The sequence below is a fragment of the Pelodiscus sinensis genome, chromosome 2 (assembly GCF_052426305.1).
Source record: "Pelodiscus sinensis isolate ZL-2025 chromosome 2, ASM5242630v1, whole genome shotgun sequence".
Taxonomy (NCBI): Eukaryota; Metazoa; Chordata; order Testudines; family Trionychidae; genus Pelodiscus; species Pelodiscus sinensis.
The window spans coordinates 28,365,768-28,391,266 of record NC_143053.1 but is presented as its reverse complement, the minus strand read 5'-3'; the positions used below and the strand labels follow the sequence as shown (position 1 = coordinate 28,391,266).

Here is a 25,499-nt window from a genome sequence, read left to right as displayed (position 1 = left end):
AACAGAGGAAATAGAAATGCTTCCTGCTTTAATGGGTTCATAATTTGGAAAGATTTTAGGGAATACAAAGCACTGTGGGACCCACAGAAATGGAAATTGGAAATGAGCTGGAGATATTTTGGTTGGCTTAGCTTTTGTGTTTTGATGTTAGCTTACTTCCGCTGACAAGCTTATCAGGAAGTACGTGAGCCTCTCTGTGTCTTTTTAAATGAAAACCAAGGGTCAGATATTCAAAAGCATCTAATTGAATTAGGCCCTTAACTCCCATTGATTTTATATAGACTTTGGCACTTAATTCATATAGGCACTTTTGAAAATAATCTTACTCTAAATTTTGGTGACTAGGAAAGGTCCCGGATGATTGAAAAAAGGCAATTATAGTGAACATCTTTTACAAGAGGAAGAAGGAGGGTCTGTGGTGAGCCTCACCTCAGTCATTGGAAAAATCATGGAGCGAGTCCTCAAGGAATACATTGTGAAACTCTTGGAGGAGAATAACATCATCAGGAATAGTCATGTATTAACCTTGGGCAAGTCATGCCTGACAGATCTGATTGCCTTCTATGATGAGATAACTGGTTCTGTGGACATGGGGAATGCAGTGAATGTGATATACCTTGACTTTAGGAAAGCTTTTGATACAATTTCCCATAGTATTCTTGCTGGCAAATTTAAAAAGTAAGACTTGGATGAATGGACTATAAGAAGGAGAGTAAGCTGGTTAGAGTATCGGGCTCAGTGAGTAGCGATCAACATCTTGGTGTCTAATTGGCAGCTGGTATCAAGCAGAATGCTCCAGGTGTCATTCCTGAGGCTGGTTTTGTTCAAAATTTTCAATAATGATCTGGATGACAGCTTGGTTTGAACCCTCATCAAGTTTGCAATGACATTAAACTGGGGGGAGAGGTAAATATGCTGGAGGGTAGGGATAGGATTGAGAGCGACTGAGACAAATTGGAGGATTGGTCCAAGAGATATCTGATGAGGTTCAAGAAGGACAAGTGCAGAGTCTTGCACTTAAGACAGAAGAATCCCATTCATTGTTACAGGCTGGGGACTGACTGACGAAGCAGCGGTTGTGCAGAAAAATTCCTGGAAATTACAATAAACAAGAAACTGGATATGAGTCAACAGTGTGCCCTTGTTGCCAAGGCTGCATTAGTGGGAGCACTGCCAACAGATTGAGAGAAGTTATTCCACTCTATTTGGCACTGGTAGTCGAGAGCATTGTGTACAGTTTCAGCACCCTCCCCCCACCACCATCACTAGAGAAAGGATGGGAACAAATTGGACCCAGTCCAGCAGTGGGAAAAGAAAATGATTAATGGGCTGGGGCACATCATTCATGAGCAGAGGGTGAGAAAATTCGGCTTATATATTCTGCAGAAGAGAAGAATGAGGTGTGATTCAACTTCCTAAACGGGTTCCAAAGAGGATGGAGGCAGGCTATTCTCAGTGGTAGCAGATGACAGAATAAGAAGCAATGATCTCAAGTTGCAGTGGGGAAGGTCTATATTTGCTCTTAAATAAGGTATTTCACCAAGAGGTTGGTGAAGCAATGGATTGGGTTGCTAGAGAGATGGTGTAATCTCCATCCTTAAAGGTTTTTAAAGAAAGGCTTAACAAAGTCCTGGCTATGATGATTTAGTTGGAGTTGGTCCTATTTTGAGCAGGTGGTTGGACTAGCTGACTTTCTGAGGTCTCTTCCACCCCCTTTCTTCTATGATTCTCTAACACTACCTCCCTTTTATTTTCCATCAAGGATTGTATCAGTTTTCATGACTACCTCCAGTTCATGTTAACAGGGCACTTTCCTTCTTGTATATGTACATAGGGATATGTGCTACACAGCCTGCACAACTGCAACACCCAACTGCTCTAGAATGCAAAAGATGGGGCAAACTGCTCCTACATTAAATTGGGAGAGCTATCATCTCTGTAGCCTGCCTCTCTCCTCACCAACATATGGTTTGATTGCCCTGAAGAGAAATTCTTTCTACACACATTCTCACCTTACCGTCTCCTCACATATGTCCCACAAATGTCTCCATTTCTCCAAATAGCCCATATATTTACAGGACTCAGGCAGCTGAGTATTTAAATTAAACTATTTTAAATAAATTTCTTCAATTACATTCCTTGCAAATCCTTAGTTACTTGTACTTCTTCCAAGTATACTTCAGACAGCTTTGCCCTTAGTCCTAAAATATAAATACAGTGGGCTATATCATGCCATCTAATTTTAAATAGAACTCCCTAAAGGTTAGCCAGTGGTCTTGGTATACATTTAAAATATCTATGCTATATTTTTTTAACAATTTACACATTATAGAAATGGTACAATGGTAAGGTTAATATTTTACCTAAAATCGGAGCCCAGACGTTTCCCATTTTCTGGTTCTCCAGGATCTGGACACAGATTGGATGCCTGTTTAATACCTCCTTCATTTACTGTAAACGAAAAGAAAAGAAAACAATGCTGTTTTAGGAAAGTTAGAAAAATGATGATTTAGACAAATAATAGCATGAAAAATTATATTATCTACAATGTTGCTACTTCAAAAACATCAAATAGTTACTAGATTTTAGGGTAGAATAATCTCCATTTTCAATAAATTTATTTTCCTTCATTAATACATTGTTTTTACAATATGTGTTATATCTGTATACAACAAATTCTAGGAGTCTTATGATAATAGAAAAAAGTTCCAAATAACTGTTTTATTTGTTCATCAGCTTATTGACTCCATAAACATACTATTTCCATTTCATTTTTAAAATAATATTTGCAATTAATGAACACTTGACATTACTGTAATTGTGAGAAATTTTCCTCTGACCATAGTTCAGCAATGTTACTTGTGCCTTCTCAACAAGTATCTGATCTGCTCTCCTTGTGTACGAAGGCAAAACTTCATAGGAATTGTGTCAGATAGGTCTTAATTCCTGCCATGAGTCCAAATGACCCAAAATTTAGAGGCACCGTGGGCAGCTTTCATATCTGAACTAAGTTTAACTTTCGTAAATTTCTCAGAAAGAAACAAAGGAATCCTCAGAGCTGAACATTCCAGAATCATTGGGGGCTAGAAATTTTTATGCGGATCTAAACTTTACCTCTTGAACTCATCTCTTTTTATTAAAATAAAACAATTACAAATCTATCAAGTGCATTTTACACACACAAACATTTCCTGTAGTGGGAGCTATGCACATATAAAGGGTCTAATATTGATTCCCAAATTAGTATATTTTTTCAATAAATCATCCTTTTGTCTTATTTTACACACTGTCACCATACAAGACACAAAATCCAAATCATGGCTTGAGAATTAAATATGAGGTTAGTGGCCAATCCACATGGGATGGAGCATTACCATGGGGCACAGACAGAAGAACTCTTGAGTGACACTGACTCTCTCCCCAGGAGGAATTCTAAAAGGCAATTATTATGTTTGTGAGTGGGGCAGAAGAGGCCTTCAGTTAAGATTTTGCATGATGAAACATTTATTAAAATTGTGGCCAGAAGCTTTTATGGCAAAAGTTCTCAGGAAATAACTGACATGACTATTACATTCTATACCTTGGGAAGCAACCTGTAACCCCCATATTCCTCATCTGTATATAATTATGATGTTGCATGTAAACCATTGCTTGTAAACATCAGGGGAAAGGTTATGATTTGCTGAAAGCAATTTTTATCTAAATAAGAATGCCATTAATGCATATCAAATTATGAAAACTGTGTTGTATGGTTTTCACTAAAATATGAGTTTGGGAGACACCCAGATGCTAGTGCTACAAGGGAGGTAACCAACACCCAAATGTGTACTATTGAAGAGACATCACTAGCCACTGTCCAGCAAGGGAGGTACATTGCAATGATTCACCTGCATGACAGCACACCAGGAGAATTAGTTAGTTTGACTTGGAGACTCACTCGCACCTCCCCCTCAGATATGCCTAGACTTGTGCTCCCCAAGCACATGAATCTTAGGGTAGAATACAGAACATAGTGGCCACATGCTGGAATTTTCTCCTTCACCCACCAAGGAACCAGGACAGTGAGAAAACTGCAGATTTCAGCTGAGAGGACTGGCGCAGATTTGAAGGATGAAATCTGTGAACTATGGACAGCAATATCCAGTGGGGGGAGAAAAAAACTGCTTGATCTAGCTGTTGTCTACTCTAATAGGATTGAGTTTAGACTGCTTGTTTATATTTCATTTTCTTTTGGTAACTCTGACTTTTTGTCTAGCACTTATAGTCACTTAAATCCTATGCAATCAATACACTTGTTTTACTGTTGATTTTTACCTATGAGTTTATATGAAAACAAGCAGCAAATCTGCTCCAGGGTTTTACAAAGACTGGTGTACGTCCACTTTCCATTGATGAACAGGTGAAACAATTTATAAAGTAGACAGTATATCCCTGAGGTCTAGTTCTAGGAGCTGGGGAGGGGAAATTTGACTGGTGCCTTACTGTGAGAGATTTATGAGTGGCTCTGGGAGCATTCATCCAATCTAGCAGCTGAGTGTGGGGCTCTGCATTCAATTGTGCTGAGTGATAACAGAGCCTGGAGGGTTGCTGCCCATCATTGACAAGGCATTGTGAAAGACAACACAGTCTGGAGAGAGTAAAGGGAGCATAGCGGTCCCAAGGTTCCTGTCTCCCCTTCCCACCAAGGAGATCCCATCACAATTACATCCTAGAATTCTATTAGATTATACAATATTTAGAGGACTTTTACTATTATTGTACTATATGTAGATACAAGAATTTATTTTACTATGAAAAAATGAACAAGACAAAAATCCAGGTTTAAACAGGACTTCCTATTTTATTGTATTTCATCTTTCAGTATTTCACATAGAACATTTTATTGTCCTACTCTGTTTTATTCTGAAAAATGTAATACTGTTGAAGTTTATGTGAAAAAAAGCAGATTCTGTACTGATTTCACAGCATGAAAACAATTGGATTTTATACATTTCAGCCATAATAATAAGCCTGACAAAGTTTATGCTGCTAAATGCCATCACCCCTGAGCTGTTACATTTTAATAGAATACAATGAAATGGAACTTAACTTGATACATGGATGTATTTTATATTCAATCAGAAAATTCTGAAAGATTGTACTGAGTGAAACATAGCAATAAAACAATTAAAATCAGACAAACACACACACACACACACACACACTACATTTTGAACTTCAAAACAAAACAAAACAAAACAAAAGTTATAGGTAGAATACATTAAACTGACAACTCTAATTATGCTCCAATTCACCAAAATGTTTTAAATACATGCTTAAATCCATTCCTATTCATGTTCATCTGTACATATGCTTGGCCAAACACGGCTCGTCTGCTGAGCTTGGAGCCTTTGTACTGTGAAAGTAGAATGTTACCTCACATAAAACTTGACATTTCTGTCTATGAAAATATAACTGCTTTCCAGCTTCCCATGTTTCCTGTTATCCCATAGTGTCTTGTAACAATTGATAATAGGAAAGGTATTATAAACAACAGAATATCATGAATGAAGGCAATTCCATGCTTTTATAATAAGAATATAGCAGTAGTGATATATTATTGACCACCTGATCAGGATAGTGATAGGGACCCTGAAATGCCCTTTTTAAATACTGGCAAAATAGTTAAGACCAAAGCAGACTGTAAGGAACTTCAACAAGATGTCACACAACTAAGTGATGGGGCAACAAAATGGCAAATGAAATTTAATGTTGATAAATGTAAAGCAATGCACATTGGAAAAAATAACCCCAACTATACATACAAAATGATGGGGACAAATTTAGCTATAATTACTTGAGAAAGATCTTAGAGTCATATATGTATAGTTCTCTGAAAATATCTACTCAATGTTCAGCGACAGTCAAAAACAAACAGAATGTTAGGAATAATTTTAAAAAGGGATAGAGAATAAGAAAGAAAATATCTTATTACCTCTATATAAAACCATGGCACGGCCACATCTTGAATACCACGTATAATTGTGGTCTGTTCATCTCAAAAAAGATATATTAGCATTGGAAAAGGTTCAGAGAAGGGCAACAAAAATGATTAGGGATTTGGAACAGGTGCCATATGAAGGGAGATTAAAAAGACTAGGACCTTTCAGCTAAGAAAAGAGAAGGCTAAGGGGGGATATAATAGAGGTCTATAAAATCATGACTGGTGTGGAAAAAGTGAATAGGAAAAGTTATTTACTTGTTCCCATAATATACAAACTAGCGGGTCACCAAATGAAATTAATAGGTAGGAGGTGTAAAACAAACAAAAGGAAGTTTTTCTTCACACAGTGCACAGTCAACCTGTGGAATTCCTTGCCAGAGGATGTTGTAAAGACCAGGACTTTAAAAGAGTTAAAAAATGAACTAGATAAATTCATGGAGGTTAGGTCCATCAATGGCTATTAGTCAGGGTGGGTAAGAATGGTGTTCCTAGCCTCTGTTTGCCAGAGGCTGGAAATGTATGACAGGAGAGGGATCACTTGATGATTCCCTGTTCGGTTTACTCCTTCTGGGATACCTGGCATTAGCCACTGTCAGAAGACAGGCTACTGTGCTAGATGGACCATCGGTATAACTTAGTATGGGAGTTCCTATGTTCTTAAGCATTCCTTTAAGGTTTGAGCATGTGACTGGGAGCCAGGAATTCCTGAGCTCTATTCCAGACTTTCACATCAAATCCCTTATGACTTTGGACCTCAATGTCACCATTTTTACATGCACATGTTTGATTTCTTCTCATATGAGGACGCTTACTAATTTCAGGTGCCTTAAGGTAATCATTGCAAGAGTGTATGCTGGATAAGGTGTTAGGTTTTGTTAAATTCCTTGTAGGTGCAAAACACTATACAAATGTTTTCTATTTTGTTGTGTTTATGATGCATTCAGCAGAAGTAGGGCAGAGAGAACAAACATGAAAACTGTCTCAGGACAATGGTCTCCTAAGGTTTAGATAATCCAAGACAGCAATTTAAAATACCCATTTATTTACAAAATAACAGACATATACATAATCTTCTATGTAAAATCATTAAGCAGTAGAGGGACAATCATTCTCTTGAAAATACTCTGTTTTCCTTGTTCTGCATACAGTGCTCCTGTTCAAATTCTATTGGGAATTTTGTCTAATAATCATTAACAAACAACGAGCGGTCCTGAATAACACGGCTCTGCCTTGGAGATTTTTTAATAACTGACAAAATATATTTTACTGTTCATTTCCAATAGCCTAAATGAAACAAAATTAAACTGAAGGATAAAATTGAATAACTCTTCTAAAATCTTTGAATTTGACTGACCATGTTTTATATCAGCCAAAATGTTTATCAATTATTGGTAGGGGCTAGCTACGCATGTGTGTTGTCTATCTCTGACAAATCACAGTACTACATACTTCACTTTTATATGGAATACCCACAAATATCAGCTATGTAAAACTTCACTGATATAAAGATTTTACACTAAACATACTATTATACCTCAAAATTGCTAGCCACTAATGCAGGGGTGGGCAAATATCAGCCCATGAACTAGATTTGGTCCACCAGGTTTTGCCCCTGGTGGGCCGCCACCACTATATTTATCTGAGTCTTCACAGTTACAAGTGACTACAGCTCCTGTTGGCTGTGGATCACTGTTCCTAGACAATGGGAGCTGAGAAAAGTGGTGTCTTGGTCCCCACAGTTCCCATTGGCCGGAACAGCCACCTGAGGCAAATTGCATGCAATTGCGAGTACCTGAAGAGGCACAGCTAAATATAGTGGCAGCATCCCTCGAGGGGCTAACCCTGGTAAACTGCTGCTGTTTTATTTCCCACCCCTACCCTAATTCATTAAGATACACACCTAGATATCTTAAGGTTGGTGTTAAAAGAAATGCGATCAAGTAATATAAGGCAAAGCTAATAAACTAGTGAGAATGGAATAAATAATGGAAAATTTATGATTGGTCTAACAATAAAACAGTTGATTTATTACATTATATCCAGATGTGTCAAACATTATTTGATCAATCTCTATTGTTTACACATATTTACATTTTACACTTTACATATATTTTCAAACAGGTTTGTTTCTGTTTAACTGTATCTCATGTCTTACAACCACCCTACTCTTCCCTGAGCCAACAGTGTGAAAATAACATGGATTTTTATTTTGTTAAAAAAAACAACCCCTTAACACGTTTTTCAGACACAAAAGAAAAAGCTTGTTAAGTTATTTAGGTGATCCTCTTTATAAAAACATTAAATCTGGCAATATTATAAACTGTTATGATAAACTGAACAGAAATGTGGCTTACTTCATTGCTTTTACTTTGTAAAAGCTATAGGGACTTGCCACTTTAAGAAACCTTTATCTAAAAATGCATGACTCGCTGTTGACAATTTAAAACCTAGAAGCAGAAATTCCATTGAAGTGTGTTTTCTTTGGGAAAGTCACTGCCATGATAAATCCTGAAAACTGACCTCAAGACTGATATCTTAGGCAAATATTATCAGTGCAAATATATCTTTCCCAGTGTGAATGCAAAAGCACGCAAGTTCAATAAGTCTTTCCCCCGAGTCATGAATAATAATGAAATGTGGACACATGGTATGCATGTAGCCCATATTTATTTAATCAATTATTTAAATATTTTAAATGTGGTTCTACTCTTTAATAAACAACATCTTCTTTTCCAACCTATCTTCTCCTTGAAATATGCAGAAGCATATCTGCTTATTCTAGTTATTTGAAATAATTTCTTACTACTTTCAATCTTGTTAGTCTTGCAGATTCACCACAGCTAAAATAGAGAGAGTTAGATTTTACTTCTTTGGATCATCAAGGGCTTGATACTGCAAGGTGCTGAGCACAATAAGGGTGCATCTACACTGCCCCTTTAGCTTGAAATAACCTATGCAATTTGAGCTAAGCAAATTGCATAGATTGTTTTGAGTCAATTTCGAAATAGAGTATTTCATCATTTAATTTCAAAATAAATTGCTATTCCAAAACATCCCTTACTCCTTGTGCAATGAGGTTTACAGGAATGACGGAATAGCAACCCCATTATATTTCGAAATAACAGGCCTTCTGTTAAGATATGGGATAGCTATTTCGGGATACCTTCAGTCCAGTCCCCAAAAGGACTCTTTACCAAGTTCTAATCTGAATGGAGCCATCTGAAGGCAAATAAACCTTTGGAATGTCACTGAGAATATCATTTCAAGAAAACATATTGTTACACACTTGTAACTGAGGGTGTAGTCCAGGCTGAATTTTGCAAGATATTTTTATTTGTAAACACAGCAAATTTGATCTGAAATCATTGAGAACACTAAGCATCCCACGATGCCAGTTTTATAGGAAGCTTCTCTTCAGAGTAGAACCACACTTTAAAATTGACCATGCAGATTGCACAAAATATTTAAGTCAGTTATAGTATTGGAAATATATACACAGTTTTGAAAACACACACAAACAACATAGACAGCACAAACTTCACTCTTGCACTAGAAAAAAGTAACAAAAAGGAGTACACTCACAGATAGAAAACTTGTTGCTGTTGTCTTTCCCTGGAAACAATTTAAATCCTCTAGATTTAAAATCTATGGCCTTTTTCACTAGTTAAGAAAACAAACAAAAACATATATCAGATAATACAGTCTAAAAGATTTCATTTCAATTGATTATTCAATTTGTTATCATGGAAGAATACAAGATAGAGTAACTGCTTTCTAATAAGCCAACATTATTTACCCAGAACAGAAAAAAAATAAAACAAAATAAATATGTAAAAGAAAAGTACTCAGAACCAATTCCGTATAAGGTAAAGGAAATGAATGTTTATATGTGCCACTTTTTTTCCCTCCACTGTATGCACAGTGTCACTGATGCAAAACAAAAATGAAAGCTAACAGTAATAGTTTCCATGCACCATAAGTCATTTTGTAAAACTTTGCCACACAATTATGGAACCTGATAATGTAATGACTAAATGAGTACTTTGAAAGAGGTATTTTACTTATAGTTGGTACTAACATTTTTTTCAATAACTCTGCAATGCTACCTGCTATTAAATGGTATAAATTCAGTAAGCTATTAAGGAGACTCCCTATAAATAAAGTGCAAGGGTGTATCTAGACTGGCAAGACTTGCCGCCTATCTACACTGGCCGCGAGAATTTGTGCAGGAACACTGACTTTGTAATGTACAAAATCAGTGCTTCTTGCACAAATACTTTGATGCTCCTGCTCAGGCATAAGCCAGTGTAGACAGGAACGTTAATTTCTTGTGCAAGAAAGCCCAATGGCTAAAATGGCCATCGGCGCTTCCTTGTGCAAGAGAGCATCTACACTGGCAAGGACGCTTTTGTGCAAAAGCAAATCTTTTGCGCAAAGGCACATGCCAGTCTAGACGCTCTCTTGCACAAATACTTTTAAGGGAAATTTTTTTCCGTTAAAAGTATTTGTGCGAAATCCTGCCAGTCTAGACGCAGCCCAAATGTTTCACAGTGAGGGTAGTTAACCACTGGAATCATTTACCAAAGTTCATGGTGAATTCACAATCACTAAGGATTTTTCAGTCAAGACTAGTTATTTTTCTTACAGATATTGAGTAGGAATTAATTATTTTGAGAAAGTTCTGGTCTGTGTTATACAGGAATACAGGGATTCCCTTCTGGCCTTCAAATCTATATATTATCTGGAATTTCTGCAATAACAATCAATTTGTGTAACGCCTATAGCTTAATTATACTTTTTCACTGACAGAGAATCTCATTTTTATATAAATGTGTTAATCACATTATAACTAAAAGCATATTTATGACTAAACCATAGCCCCAATCCTGATCTTATTGGGTACCCCATAAACACAAGGCATTCATGGCAGTATTGGGCCAATAGAACTATTTTACCAGTAGATATTCTAGAACAGGGCACTGACAAAACCATAAGCATCACCATGTAGGTTGTCCACAAGTCTCATTTATTACTCCACATATGTAATTAATACAAAAATTAATGAAGTGACAATTAAAAATTACAATCTTATAATTCAATAAAGCATACTAAAATAGATCTTCAAATCTTGACTATTTTACAGGACTACTTCTATAACTCTGAAACATGTTTTCTTAACATGTAGACTATTTGGGGACTCACAAATGAACCTTTTTAAATATCCAAAAAGGTTCATTTGTGGATGCTCAAATAGTCTTCAAGTTAAGAAAATAAAAGCAGAGTCATGGAAGTTCTAACTACTTCTAATTTTTCCTGCATTTTGACCCAAAGTCTAATATGGGAGGTTCACCCTTTATCTGTGAAATATATGTTCATTTTCTATGATAACTCATGCTTAAATCTTTTCTAAATGGAAAATCTATACTCTCTATATGTGATTGTTTGATGATGTACATACTATAACAATACCAATAACAATGACACTACTCTTGAATATGAAAGAACAGAATTCAGGTACACTCTTTTTAAATGAGTGATTTCCAAGTAAAATATGCCTATGCAATTGCCCCCTATCTTTGAGAAACATTGATTTTCAAGGGCTATTATAGCCAATGATTAACCTACCTTTTCTTCTGAATTAGTTCTGGGAAAGCCCTTGTTTTGGGGGCTGTATAGCTTTTTTTTTTTTTTTTGCTGTACCCAATACATTCTGAGGGGGCATGGTTATGTACATGTACATTTGAAGGAGAGTAGGTCAAATGAAGGGAGAAAAGAAAAAGAAAAAACAGAGAAATCAAAGTGAGGAGAGAAAAAAAGGAGCAAATGAAAGCACCAAAGCACAGGAGAGAATGCTTTTCTTTGAAATAGTCAGATTGCTATCTGTGATATATTCTCTAAGTAAACAGTGCACCCTGCTGCAAAAAATATGCCAACTAAACTAAACCAAACTAAAAAGAAGGTTTATCTGGAGACTGTATCAAGGAGATTTTCACCAGTGGATGCATCATAATTACAGTCCAAACAACAGCTCGAGTTGTACATTCTCTGCAGGGGACTACTGAAGATGAAGTCTGAACAAGGCAAAGATTAAAAATATATATCAGGGAAAGCTGAGCAAAGCAGATGAACAATGGGAGATATATGACAAAGGAACTTTCAAGCAGACACTACACTTTATTTTACAAGAAGAAATGGTATCCAAAGTGATTCTTAAATATGACAAAAAAAGGAGATACATTATTTTAAAATAATCACATATGAAAAATGAAGGATTTTAGAAGGAAACGTATCCAAGGAACTTTAAAGAAGTTGAAATGACAGTTTGGGAAGTGTTAAATAACTACTGACATTTATATCTCAACATTTTGGGGTAAGAAACAGCTTTTCTCTGTGTAAAGTATCAAGCATATGCTGGCCTGTAATGCAAAGAGCTAAAGCTGTAAAATTCAGTTGGATATGTTGATATCAAGCTGACATTGATTGTGTTCCCTAGAAACATCAATAAAATAATGCACATGGATTAAAATGGTTTCTGAAATGGTACTGTAGCTGCACAATACTGTAGCTGTAAACTGTTAAGAGTCATTTTGTGAAAAATTCATCGCAGACTCCAGAATAAATCTCTGTCGCCTGGGCTTTCTGCAGGGAATTCAAGGGAGAGTGAAGGTGTGAACTTTATCTCAAACCAATGCAGACATCTGTCTGGAATAGCAGTATGGACTCTATGTACCTAGTTCATGGGAGTTGTAAGTCCCAAAAACTGCACAAATATGGGTCTAGACTAGAGGTCTATCCATCACCTTCTCCTGGCCATCTCCTAGCACTGCCATCTTCATAGTGGAGCCAACTCACAAACAGGTAAGAAGTTATGGGCATCTGCTTGTGTGGCCACTCTCTCTATACATTCATAAACAGTACAATGCAAGTATTCGGCAATGTAGGGCAATGAATTTCAATCTCTGAGGTACCAGAGAAAACATACCTTTCTTTATTTTCTTGAAAATTATCAGACACGAGAGACAAAGTGGCATTGCAAATGATTTTCTTTCTTTAGCACCAGAATATAAAATCTACTTCATGTGGAGAATAACATAACATAGCTACTTTCTGAGATTACATTTGAACAAAGGAAGGATTGTTTTGGGGAGAAAAATAAGGTAGAGTTTGAGATGTTTAAAGCAAAATTTCACATGGTTATTAGTATCTTGCTTGCGTACTTTGTTCAAATACTTCAAGTATATTCACAAGAGCAGGCATCAGCATGCTAAGGTCTTTGCATGCTATTGGGAAGATAAGCCACACAGAACTCATACAGATTTTTGTATCCTGACTTTGAAAAGGAGGGTTTTTTTGTTTTTACTTACAAAACAGAATATATTCCTGCGTCCCCCCTAACACAGGCAATCAAAATGTGAACCAAAAGTTGTTTTTAAAATATATAGGGCTTCCATATACTCAAATGCTAAAATATGTAATAAATTGGTATACAGGCTACACACACACACACACACACACACACACACACACGCACACACACACTAAAAATATACCCCAGATTACTTTACAAAAACTATCTAGAAACCACAGTACAGACAGATATTGATTATAGGCAAGTGTGTGTACAAAAAACTTTGTTAGCAACCAGTCTTGTGAGGTGTTAAGCTTCTCACTTTGCCAGGGTCACAGAGTATCCCACAGGATCCTGTCTGATATCTAATGTCTGAGGGAACTAGACCCTGGGGAATACATCTAGTTGATATATAGCACTGAAACAGAATCCTCCCCTCAACAGAATGGTGTTGCCATAGCACCCTGAATTCCAACCAGAACGTTGTCAATGTCTTTGTTATATCGTGACAAATTGTTGACTAGAAACTTAATATGTTAAAAATGAAATATAGCCTTTTTTATGTCACACATCTTTCCGTCTGAAATCCTGACAAACATAAAGGCTGCGTCTAGATTGGCATGATTTTGCACAAATACTTTTAACGGAAAAGTTTTTCCGTTAAAAGTATTTGCGCAAGAGAGCGTCTATACTGCCATGTGCCTTTGCGCAAAAGATTTGCTTTTGCGCAAAAGCATCCGTGCCAGTGTAGATGCTCTCTTGCACAAGAAAGCTCCAATGGCCATTTTAGCCATTGGGCTTTCTTGCGCAAGAAATTAACGTTGCTGTCTACACTAGCCCTCTTGTGCAATAATACTTGCACAAGAGGGCTTATCCCTGAGTGGGAGCGTCAGAGTATTTGCACAAGAATCACTGATTTTGTAAATTACAAAGTCAGTGATCTTGCACAAATACTCACGGCCAGTGTAGATAGGTGGCAAGATTTTGCGTAAAAGCGGCTGCTTTTGCACAAAATCATGCCAGTCCAGATGCAGCCAAATACATTTGTCTTCATGATGTCATTTGGTCATGCCCAAGTTGTCTGAGCACCTAATGGCTTGAGCTGCTGAACATGTGGGAGATGAGTGCACAAAAATATTTCCCAAAGTTCCTATGATGTGATTCCTATGATGTGAGTCTCTGAAAGGACATGGGGGCTGAGATTGCTCAAAAAAAAAAGAAAAAAAAGAGGGCAGGTATGCAGCTTCAAGGAAAACAGAATAAGTTGGGATTAGCAGAAGGAGCTTGCCCATACAAACCCATTCATATTCCTGAAAAATGCATACTGAGATCACGGATATACTGTACCCCACCCCAGGGAGAAGAGCAGAAAACAAGTCCTCCAAGCAGACTAGAGTGGCTGTTTCTCCCTCCGACGTAGGGACTGATTGGGAGGACAGCAGCACCTTGGACAGCTCTGAGTGTTAGCTGGACTTCAGACCTGGTTGAGACCCAGGTTCGATGGCTGAAGACTAGCCATAACAGATTACCACACTTTGTAGAATGCTGAGCTGCATAGAGCAGTTTCTTGAGGAAGTGGCCCAAGGAGCAAGATAACAGCAGACAGCAAAGACAGTTAGCAGGCAACTGCTACTTACAAGATCCCTAGGCTGGGACCCAGAGGAGTAGGCGGGCCTAGGTCACCCACCAACTCCCAGTAGCCAGGAAAAGGGGATAAGAAAAAGCCTGGTCCTAGGCAACTGGTCAGAAAGCCATCTAGGACATCTCCATTCCTGCAGAGCAGCCAAGTGGAGAAGTTGCAGACCCCTTGGCTACAAAGGGGTACTCATAAGAGGATGAGACCCTTCACACCTTCATTCAACAAATCACCCCCAAATTGTTTCTCATGTACCTTGTTCTAGTTCAGAGAGCTTTAGACCAAGTTATAAACTCAGAGACTTTTTCATTCAAAGATCAACAAGTGCTTAAATAGAGCAGTACCAGGCTACCCAATTATCCATTCAGCTCCAAATCCTATTATTAGATTACTGTTTCTAAGAAATTAAAAAGCACATTTTCCCTAAATTGAAAGGCTCATACAGAGCTTAATATACTATAAAACATTAACTTTATATATCAAGTTTATTTTGTGTTCTCCCTACCTCAAGCCGATTATCACAAATTAGCTTTCATGCTAGTAAGCCAAAGCACCTAAAGGTGAAATTTTCCCACTTCCCGAACTAAGTAATTTGACCGCGTAAGGGACTCAGAGAAGAGTCCCCCTGCCTGTCTGTGCACATGCCGTGCAAATTCTTTGCAGCTTAAGGGCAAAAATAGACTCAGCAGTCCTAGATTCTTCCTCTGGCTAAATAGCAAGGCTCCATCTTATTGGAATAAAACCAATAAGATGGAGGCTTGCTATGTAACCAGAGGAAGAGTCTAACACTGTGGAATCTATTTCTGCCCTTAAGCTGCAAAGTTCAACAGAAATGCAGTAGGGGTCTATAAAGTTATGCCTATAGGATTGAAAAGTGAATAAGGTACTTCTAATATTTTTTAAACAACTTATAACATTCTTTGGCAGGGATATAATTCTCTATTAAAATCTGAAGTATGGTGTGACTGTAGAAAGGGTATTATTTTCCAATGAATTCCATTGGATTCTCCATAAGTGGAGAGCTTTGCAAAAGGTATGTGTGCCTCATGAAATCCTGAAGCAGAGACTCATTAGATTACTATGCAGAGGGCCTGGTGCACAAGTGGATGAGGAGAAAGGATTTGCCTTTTTGGGCATAACATGGGTTTCATCCCACCTATTTCAACTGACTGGATGGGGTCAGGGTCAAGGCCAGTATTTTATAACAAGTGTTCCTGTCTCCCAGACTATGTCCTGTATAGTATGTTTATAAAGAAATATCAAACTCAGCTGGCTGTGATCCCAATATGATGTGTTTTGTAGGCATTCAGTTTAATAGCACTATTCACTGCTAAGTACAGATTGAACCTCTCTGGTCTGGCAACATCTATGTTTCGGCATGATTTTAGTTAGCTGGATGTCCCACTAACCATGGGTGTGGCCAAATTTCTCATGGTCGCATAAAGTTCATTTACAGCCACCAGTCCCAGTTCTCTGTATTTTGTGCTGTTATTTACTTCTAATTTACCCCTATATGTCTTTTAAGAGCCCAGTAAGCGTTGGAAGTGTTAGCAATGTTTGGTAGACAATATTGACCTCGCATGGTTCAGCAAACCCTCTGGTTTGGCACTGGTCAAGTCCCTTCTGAGGGTGTTGGCCAAGAGTGGTCCAACCTATATCAGTGTCACTATTAATACAAGATCTGAACAATGTTAGTTATTTATGCTAAGCATCCTGTTCAAATCTTGTATTTAGTAGTAACAATTAGAATTGGTTCTCCAGACCTGAAAAGATCTACATAACCCCTTACAGCTTGTTTCTCTCAGAGAAACTGGTTTCTCTCATCAACAGAAGTTATTCCAAAAAAAGGTATTACTTCACTCAGCTGTCTCTCTAGTATTTCATGTGGAATTGTAATTGTATATGATCACAGGAAAATGATAGAATTATGTATCATTATTTAAACATTGTCTTTTTTGTCTGTCTACCATAAAAGGAGAACTGGAATCTGTTGAGTTGCACAGCAACCTAGACTATTGCAAATATGGGTACAGCACTCTAAGGCTACATCTACACGGGCCCCAAATTCCGGAAAAGGCAAGCAAAGCAGATAAGTCAGAATAGGGAAATCTGCGGGGGATTTAAATATCCCCTGCGGATTTAAATAAACATGTCCGCCGCTTTTTTTCCGGCTTGGGGAAAAGCCGGAAAAAAGCGTCTAGACTAGCGCGATCATTCGGAATAAAGCCCTTTTCTGGAGGATCTCTTATTCCTATTTCAGTGTAGCCTAAGGGTATGTCTACACTACAGCGCTAATTCGAACTAACGCATCCAGACTAAAAAACTAGTTCGAATTAGCGTTTTGCTAATTCGAACTAGCATACCCACATTAAGTGGACCCTAAACCGGGGTTAAGGATGGCCAGAAGCAGTGCCGGCAGGGCATCAGATGAGGACTTAGAGCGTGAAGCTGCTGCCTCAGACTAGCCAAGGGCTGTGCTTAAAGGGACCCGACCCCCACCCCGGACAGACAGTTTTCAACGGTGCCCCACTTGCAAAGCAGTTCTGGCTTGGAGTGCCCTGAGTACCCACACTGGGCACATCACAGCACTTGGCCATCAGACCGGCTGCACTTGCCACAGGCTGCCATCTGGGGAGAGGGTGCAATTGGGGGGCAGCAGGAGAGCTTTCACCCCCAGAAGCCCGCAGAGCCAGCCCAGTCCTCCCCATCGGGGGCTCATACCCCATTCCTCCATCACCTCCTTCCACTTACCCTTCCCTAGCCCCCCTTCCTGATGTACAAAATAAAGAAAACGTGTGGTCAAAAATAGAATCTCTCTTTATTGAACAAAACTCGGGGAGACTGGGAAAAGGAGGTTGGAAAGGGGAGGGCAACTAAAATGATCAGAGGTTTGGAACAGGTCCCATATGAAGAGAGGCTAAAGAGACTGGGACTTTTCAGTTTAGAAAAGAGGAGACTGAGGGGGGATAGGATAGAGGTCTATAAAAGCATGAGTGGAGTGGAGAGGGTGCATAAAGAAAGTTTCTTCATTAGTTCCCATAATAGAAATACTAGAGGACACCAAAGGAAAGGAATGGGTAGCAGGCTTCAAACTAGTAACTAGAAAGTTGTTCTTCACAAAGCAGAGTCAACCTGTGGAACTCCTTGTTGCAGGAGGCTGTGAAGGCTACAACTAGCACAGAGTTTAAAGGGAAGTGAGATCAAGTCATGGAGGTTGGGTCCATGGAGTGGTATTAGCCAGGGGGTATGAGTGGTGTCCCTGCCTAAAGTTTGTGGAAGGCTGGAGAGGGATGGCATGAGACAAATGGCTTGGTCACTGTCTTCGGTCCATCCCCTCCAGGGTCCCTAGGGTTGGCCATAGTCGGCAGACAGGCTACTGGGCTAGATGGACCTTTGGTCTGACCCAGGACGGCCATTCTAAGCTCAGGGCGCAGGGTCGGGGGTCTCAGTGGACCACCTTGATTTTCATGTACACCTGCTCCTGGGTGGCCAGGCTGGCAGCTCTCCTGCCCTAGACAGCCACTTTCCTGTGCCTAGTGCGGAGGTCGTGGACGAGGTCCACGATGTCCGCACTAGACCAGGAGGGTACCCGCCTCTTCCGGTCCCGGGCAAGCTCCCGGGAGCCGCCAGCCTGGTCCCGGGAAGAGGGGGAGGGCTGGGGGGCATCGGGTGGCTGGCTCAGGCCGTGACAGGTGCAGGGTCTGCTAGCTGGGTTCTGGCAGGCTTGCACCTGGCACGGGCATCGTAGCCAGCCCGTGCCCCTTTAAGGGGTCAGGGGCCGTGAGGGGGGCAGATGAGTTTCCCTGGTGTTGGCCAGAGTGGCCACCAGGGAAATCTGGGGAGGGCTAGCCTCCCACTAGTTCGAATTAAGGGGCTACACACCCCTTAATTCGAACTAGTAAGTTCCAACTAGGCTTAGTCCTCGTAGAATGAGGTTTACCTAGTTCGAACTAAGCGCTCCGCTAGTTCGAATTAAGTTCGAACTAGCGGAGTGCTAGTGTAGCGCCTATCAAAGTTAATTCGAACTAAGCTCCGTTAGTTCGAATTAACTTTGTAGTGTAGATATACCCTAATGCAGTAGCTTACCCAGAACTTTTATAAAATAAATGTTGTCTTCATTGAGATGATGAAGTCAATGCAAGTTTTACGTTTCTAAATGATTGATGAGTATGATCCTACAAGATTGTAGTATTAGGAATATTCAAATAAGGTCAGAAAAATTATAATTGTCTAACAATTCATGGCAGAAGTGGTTGGGCATGTTCTCTGTTGCTCTGCACTATGTGTAGTTATTTACACCAATGCAAAATGAGTGCAAAATGCTACCAGATTAGGATAATGTCCTTTTAAACTCCCTTTGCCCTGATATAAATGACTACAAAGGTTCAAGGCTGCAGAGATACAGGCCTCTTGTTTACCTTAGGACAGATACAAAACACTTTTACTTTCATTCTCTGTTCCTCTCAATCCATACTCACCTGTAATACAGACAGTGGAGAAAGAGGAAGGCATCACAAGATTAAATTTTAAAATTGTCCTTAAATGATGTATTGTAAATACATAATACCAAACTTCTGAAAAGGATAGGATACATGGTTTATTTTAACTAATTTCTAAGTGATTCATATAGGTTAGAGAAAAATCAATACCTACCAGGGTTGTATGTCCTGTACTACAGGTATGGCCATGGAACACATTCTGAGAGAAACAACGGAGATTTAGTATCAACTCACTTGCTCTGTGCCACTGTCAAATTATCTAGCAGCATTATTTAGTTTTAATCCAGCTCCATGTACTCCTGCTAACCTTGCTTGTCTAGGGGCACTCTTTAGGGAGATCTCTACCATGGAGGAGGCTGTATACAGACTAAATTTAAGACTGTAAAATTATCTTATTTTAGGAATCATCATAAGTCTGAAAAGGAAGCCATGTGCGTCACCCTCAGCCTTACTCCCAACTCACCAACTATTCTCCCAGCTTGTTTGCTGCATGTCCTCTTTTTCTGAAGACATTCCCAGGACCAACTGAGAGCCCGCTGCTTCCCATGCCCCCAGAGAACATGGAATATAGGAAATGCTATCATCATGGCAGCTGTAATCTCTTTTTGTGAGGATCTAGGGGTATGATCTTCCACCCTAATAATATTTGTTCATTAAAGCAAGATTTTGAAGCAGTACCATTAGGAAATGTGGTGTCCTGTTTCCTAAACAGAAAAGGGAAAACTAGTCTAACATATATATAGAAACTCTACCATAATAATCTCCTAATGTCTGAAGGGTTTTGAAAGAGCTCTAAGGATAAGTCTACACTGCACAGCTATTTCAGGGTATAGGAGGTACCCCCAAATAGCTTCCCTGCATCTACAAAAGCAACCCATTATTTCAAAATATTTTTCAAAATAACAGGCGTGCTATTTTTGCCTTCCCGATAAACCTCGTTGTATGAAGGTTAAGGGATGGCTCAAAATAGCACGTTATTTGTAAATTTGGCACTGTGTAAATGAGCCAAATTTCAAAATAAATTATTTCAAAATAGATTCAAGATGTGATACGCAATTTGCATGGTGCAAATTGTGTATCTTATTTTGAATTTAGGGTGCTGTGTAGACACAACCCTAACATAATAAAAAAAACAGCCGCTTTTCTGGAAAAACGTGCCAGCTGTCTACACTGGCCGCTTGAATTTCCAGAAAAGCACTGACCATCTCATGTAAGATTGTCAGTGCTTTTCCAGAAATACTATGCTGCTCCTGTTTGGGCAAAAGTCTTTTTCCGAAAGACTTTTGCACAAAAGGGCCAATGTAGACAGCACAGTACTGTTTTCTGCAAAAAAGCCCCGATCACAAAAATGGCGAAAAGCATCCTGACAATCTAGATGCGCTTTTCCAAAAATGCTTTTAACGGAAAACTTTTCCGTTAAAAGCATTTTCGGAAAATCATGCCAGTGTAGACATAGCCTAATAGTTGTAAAAATATTGTGATCATGAGTCACATGTAAATTAATGCTGCAATGTCTACTTGAGTCTTTATACATCCTGAAAACAATATCAGTAGGAGATGTGAACTATTATCATTATTCTTTGCAAAAGAATGATAACTCTTAGATTCAGAAATTCCAAGGCCAGAAGGAACCATTGTGGTCACCTCATCTGATCTTTAGGACAACATAGATCTTAGAACTCTCCCGACATATTTCCTAGAGCACATCTTTAAAAAACTTCCCATCTTGCTTTAAAAAATTGTCAGTGATGGAAAATGTATCACGGCTCTTGATAAACTCTTTTGATGCTTAATTACTGTCTCTGCTAAATAATCATCAGCCTTCGGAGTTTGAGTCCCAATAATTGACTATTTTTTGGCTTTCATGTCATTATCAAAAGGAACAATCAGGCTATGAAAAGGGCCACAACCTACTCTTAGGATATGGCTAAGCTGCAGTTAAACACCTGTGGCTTGCCCTTGCCAGCTGACTCAGGTTCATGGGGCTTGGATTCAGAGCTGTTTAAATGAGGTGTAGATGTCTGGAATTCCTCTGGAACCCATGCTCTGTGACTCTGCAGGGGTTTAATTGCAGTGTACCCTTATTGCCATTACATTTTGGTGTTTGGAATGGATTTAGGTTTTGCCCTCTCAACACTCCCACTTGAGACTCCTATTCTGCATTTAGTTAATGCTTCATGAAGGTTCCACAGTTGAAAAGTTTCTTAAACTTTCTACTACTGGGGTGGTGTTCCTGCTGGATGTGGCTATGCAGCCAAGAGGAAAAGAGACGAGGAGTCCTGTGGCACCTTATAGACTAACTGAAGTGTAGGAGCATAGCTTTCGTGGGCAAAGACCCACTTCGTCCGATGCTCCTACACTTCAGTTAGTCTATAAGGTGCCACAGGACTCCTCGTCGCTTTTGCAGACTAACACGGCTACCCCTCTGATACTTAAGAGGAAAAGAGGAAAGACTATTTCTAGGGCACTTTTTCTAGTCCCCTCCCCATGTTGGGTGAGCATAGTGTGTCCTAAAGATGACTACTCAGTCTTGGGTGCAACTGCTGAGATTCTCGACCCGCCTCTGTCCTCGAGCAAGATGCCTGAATCACACACCTACTGTCTGTTTGTTAGTCTGTGACTAGGAATTTCCAGATCTCACTGTCCTGTTCCCATTGCCACTCACCAATCACCCCTGGACTTTTGACTTGTCAAAAGTTGTTTTTTCAAAATCTGGAAGATGCCTGTGTGGGACATTTTTTAAAGTGGGAAGACTGGTGCACAACGGTCACCACTCTGTCCTTCACAGACAGAGGGCTTGAGACTAATGGCATGAACACCATGATGTTTGAAGGTCCTCTATTTGCTGCAGCCTTTATCTGCCTTCATAGCAGCTGTAACATTATACAGTAGAGTCCCTATCATCTGACCTAAACAGGACCGACACATAATCGGATTACCGAATATGTTGGATGATACAGACTCTACTGTAGAGAGCAATGGAAAGCGCCTTCATCTGCCTTCATAGCAGCTGTAACATTATACAGTAGAGTCCCTATCATCTGACCTAAACAGGACCGACACATAATCGGATTACCGAATATGGTGGATGATACAGACTCTACTGTAGAGAGCAATGGAATAGTTGATGCTTCTACCGGGGACAAATTCCCCACAGAGCAGCATCAGCTGTTCCATTGCTCTCTAGGAGCAGCTGCTGCTGTTCCTACTGGGACGCTTCCAGGCAGGAGTGGCATCAGCTGTTCCCTTGCTCTCTAGGAGAAGCTGCTGCTGCTCCTACTGGGACGCTTCCAGGCAGGAGTGGCATCAGCTGTTCCCTTGCTCTCTAGGAGATGCTGCTGCTGCTGCTGCCGTTGCTGCTGGGACGTTTCCAGGCAGGAGCGGCAGTGGCAGCGGCACCAGCAGCAGCAGCAGCAGCAGCAGCAGCAGCAGCAGCAGCAGCTTCTCCTAGGGAGCAAGGGAACAGCTGATGCTGCTCCTGGGGAGGACGCCCCGCGCAGGAGCGGCATCAGTTGTTCCCTTGCTCTCTAGGAGAAGCTGCTGCTGCCACTCCTGCCTGGAAGCGTGCCGGCGGCAGCAGCGGCCTCAGCAGCTTCTCCTAGAGAGCGATGGGGCAGCAAGCAGGGCTGTTCTCTTGGCCCACGCTGTATCCAACCTTGCAGCTGCAGGGTCGGATAAAGCGGAGTGTCGGATTACCGGGTGTCAATTAATCTGGACTCCACTATACAACAGTTTCACCTCCACTGTGCATTTATCCTCCATCTGCACTGCTGTTGTGGACTTCTTGGATCACGTTTTGTCTGGAACCTTGCCCTTGACTATTCTGTCATAGGAGTACAAGACTCCAGGCAGCGTCGGCTCTTGGGGGTCATTGAAACATGCAAGCCTCTCCACCACTACAAGGCAATGATCCATGCAGAGCAGTCACAGAGTGGCATTGACCATCTCACAGAACTGCAGATATGATCTTAATTGCATGGCAGCTTCAAGAAAAGTGTCGGGAATAAAACTGACTAAGGTACATGACTTTTATTGATCTAACTAAAGCCTTTGACTGAGTGAATTGCTGTTCCCTTTGGATTGCACTTTTGAAGATTGGATGACCTGATAAATACATCAATGTTCTAAAGTTGTTTCATGTGAACCTTTCAAAGTACAAACAGGAGTCAAACAGGACTGTATCATCACCCCAGCTATGTTCACAGCCTTTATTACCATAATTTCTACCTAATTGCTGGGAAGCTCCCAGATAGCATTGAAATCATCTACAGAATGCATTGAAAGCCATTTAGGCTAAGCAGGAAGAAAGCTAAGAGTAAGATTTCCACTATATCTATCATGAAACTTCAGTATGCTGATGAAAATATAGTTTTTGCCCACTCTGAGAAAATTCTTTAAACTATCTTGAACGTGTTTGCTGGTGCTTACATATGCCTTGGTCTCATCCTCAACATCAAGAAGACCAAAGTGCTCCATCAGCCCTCTCCAAATGAGGTATCATATGCCCCATCTATTAAAATCAAGGGAGAGGCACTAGAGAATGTTGATTATTTTCTTTATCTTGGAAATTATCTTTCATACAAGGCAGAAATTGATGTAGAAATCCAACATTGTCTGAGCTGGGCCAGTGAAGCCTTTGCTCATTTACAGCATGGGGTTTTTGAAGATCGTGACTTTCAAATAGACACAAAACTTCTTGTCTGTCAAGCCGTCATTCTCCCAACACTATTGCATGGATCTGAAACCTGGACAACCTACAGACATTACTTGAAAGTCCTTGAGAGGTATGACCAATGCTGCCTCCACAAGATCTTGAAGATCACGTGGGAAGACAGGTGCACTAACATCAGTGTTCTGGAAGAGGCAAAGACCACCATTATCGACACAATGATCATCTGTCATCAACTTTGCTGGGCTGGTCATGTTGTTTGGATGTCAGACCATTACTTCCCAAAACAGGTCCTGTTTTCTCACCTGAAAGAAGGATACTGTAATGTGGGAGGATAATGGAAGCATTATAAGGACTTGCTAAAGAAGGGCAACATTGATATCGACTCTTGGGAGACACTCACCCAGGATTGCTCAAAATGGAGAGAAGTTCTACACAATGGCTCCTGCATTTTGAATTTTCCCGCCGAAGAGCTGAGGAGGAGAAGAAGAGGTACAGGAGGAAGGAGAGACTGGCTTCTAGTCATGGTCAACAGCCTCCTGCTGTACCTGGAAACATCTTTCCTCACTGTAACAGAACTTATGGTTTGAGAATTGGCCTTATCAGCTACCTGAGGGTCCAAAACTCCCATGGAAGATGATCATACTCAGCAACGAGTGATCACCATTGCCCCATGCAGGAAATTCCATGGGTCATGACATACAAAATATTTCTGCATCAAGCAACTCCTGCTACCTATTCAAATTAGGTTCCACAAATGAATATTTCTGTGCTTTTCCCACTGATCATATGGTGGTCCACAAATAAATTATAATAAATAAGTTATACCCTTTTTTTTGCCACTGTGCAAAAACAATATATAGCTATTCAAATCAAGGAGCCATCCACTAACATAATTATGTTGAATGGATAGAATGAGGAAAAAGAATCCTTTGCATGCCTTATAATTTTGCTGACTGGAGACTATATTATTTTCCCCCTTAGGCAAATAGTTTTATGCATAATGGAATAAAATGCAGCTGAAACTGGATGTAAACTTCCTTCCATAATGTGAAATGCTCTGTTAACTCACTTTACATTATTTTATACTTCAATGAAGCAAATGGTAATAATGTAACACATATGTTATGTACAGATTTACATTAAAGTGTTAAAAAGTACCGGTAATTTGTTTTGTCTTCAGTTTTTAATATGATGCAGATATTTAAATGGAGCAGTTTTTAAGCATATCAACTCTCATATCTCAAGATTAAAGCTAACTCTGAAAACTTTCATAGAACAAGTCCGAATGACATGGCATATGCTATATGTGATTTAATATGCAATTTTAAATGTCTTTTGTGGCTTTTATTTGAGTAAAATGT

General features: G+C 39.7%; 1 protein-coding gene across 2 annotated transcripts in view; it reads right to left on the bottom strand.

The window, feature by feature from the left end:
- Positions 1 to 25,499, bottom strand: part of CSMD3 (CUB and Sushi multiple domains 3) — a 1,180,750-nt gene that overhangs the window by 700,566 nt on the left and 454,685 nt on the right. For both annotated transcript variants that reach the window (XM_075920204.2, XM_075920205.2), the window contains 2 exons: positions 9,566 to 9,643; positions 2,364 to 2,451 (listed from right to left, as the gene is read on the bottom strand). In XM_075920204.2, the coding sequence (XP_075776319.2) occupies positions 2,364 to 2,451; positions 9,566 to 9,643 (166 nt within the window). The remainder of the gene's footprint in view (positions 1 to 2,363; positions 2,452 to 9,565; positions 9,644 to 25,499) is intronic.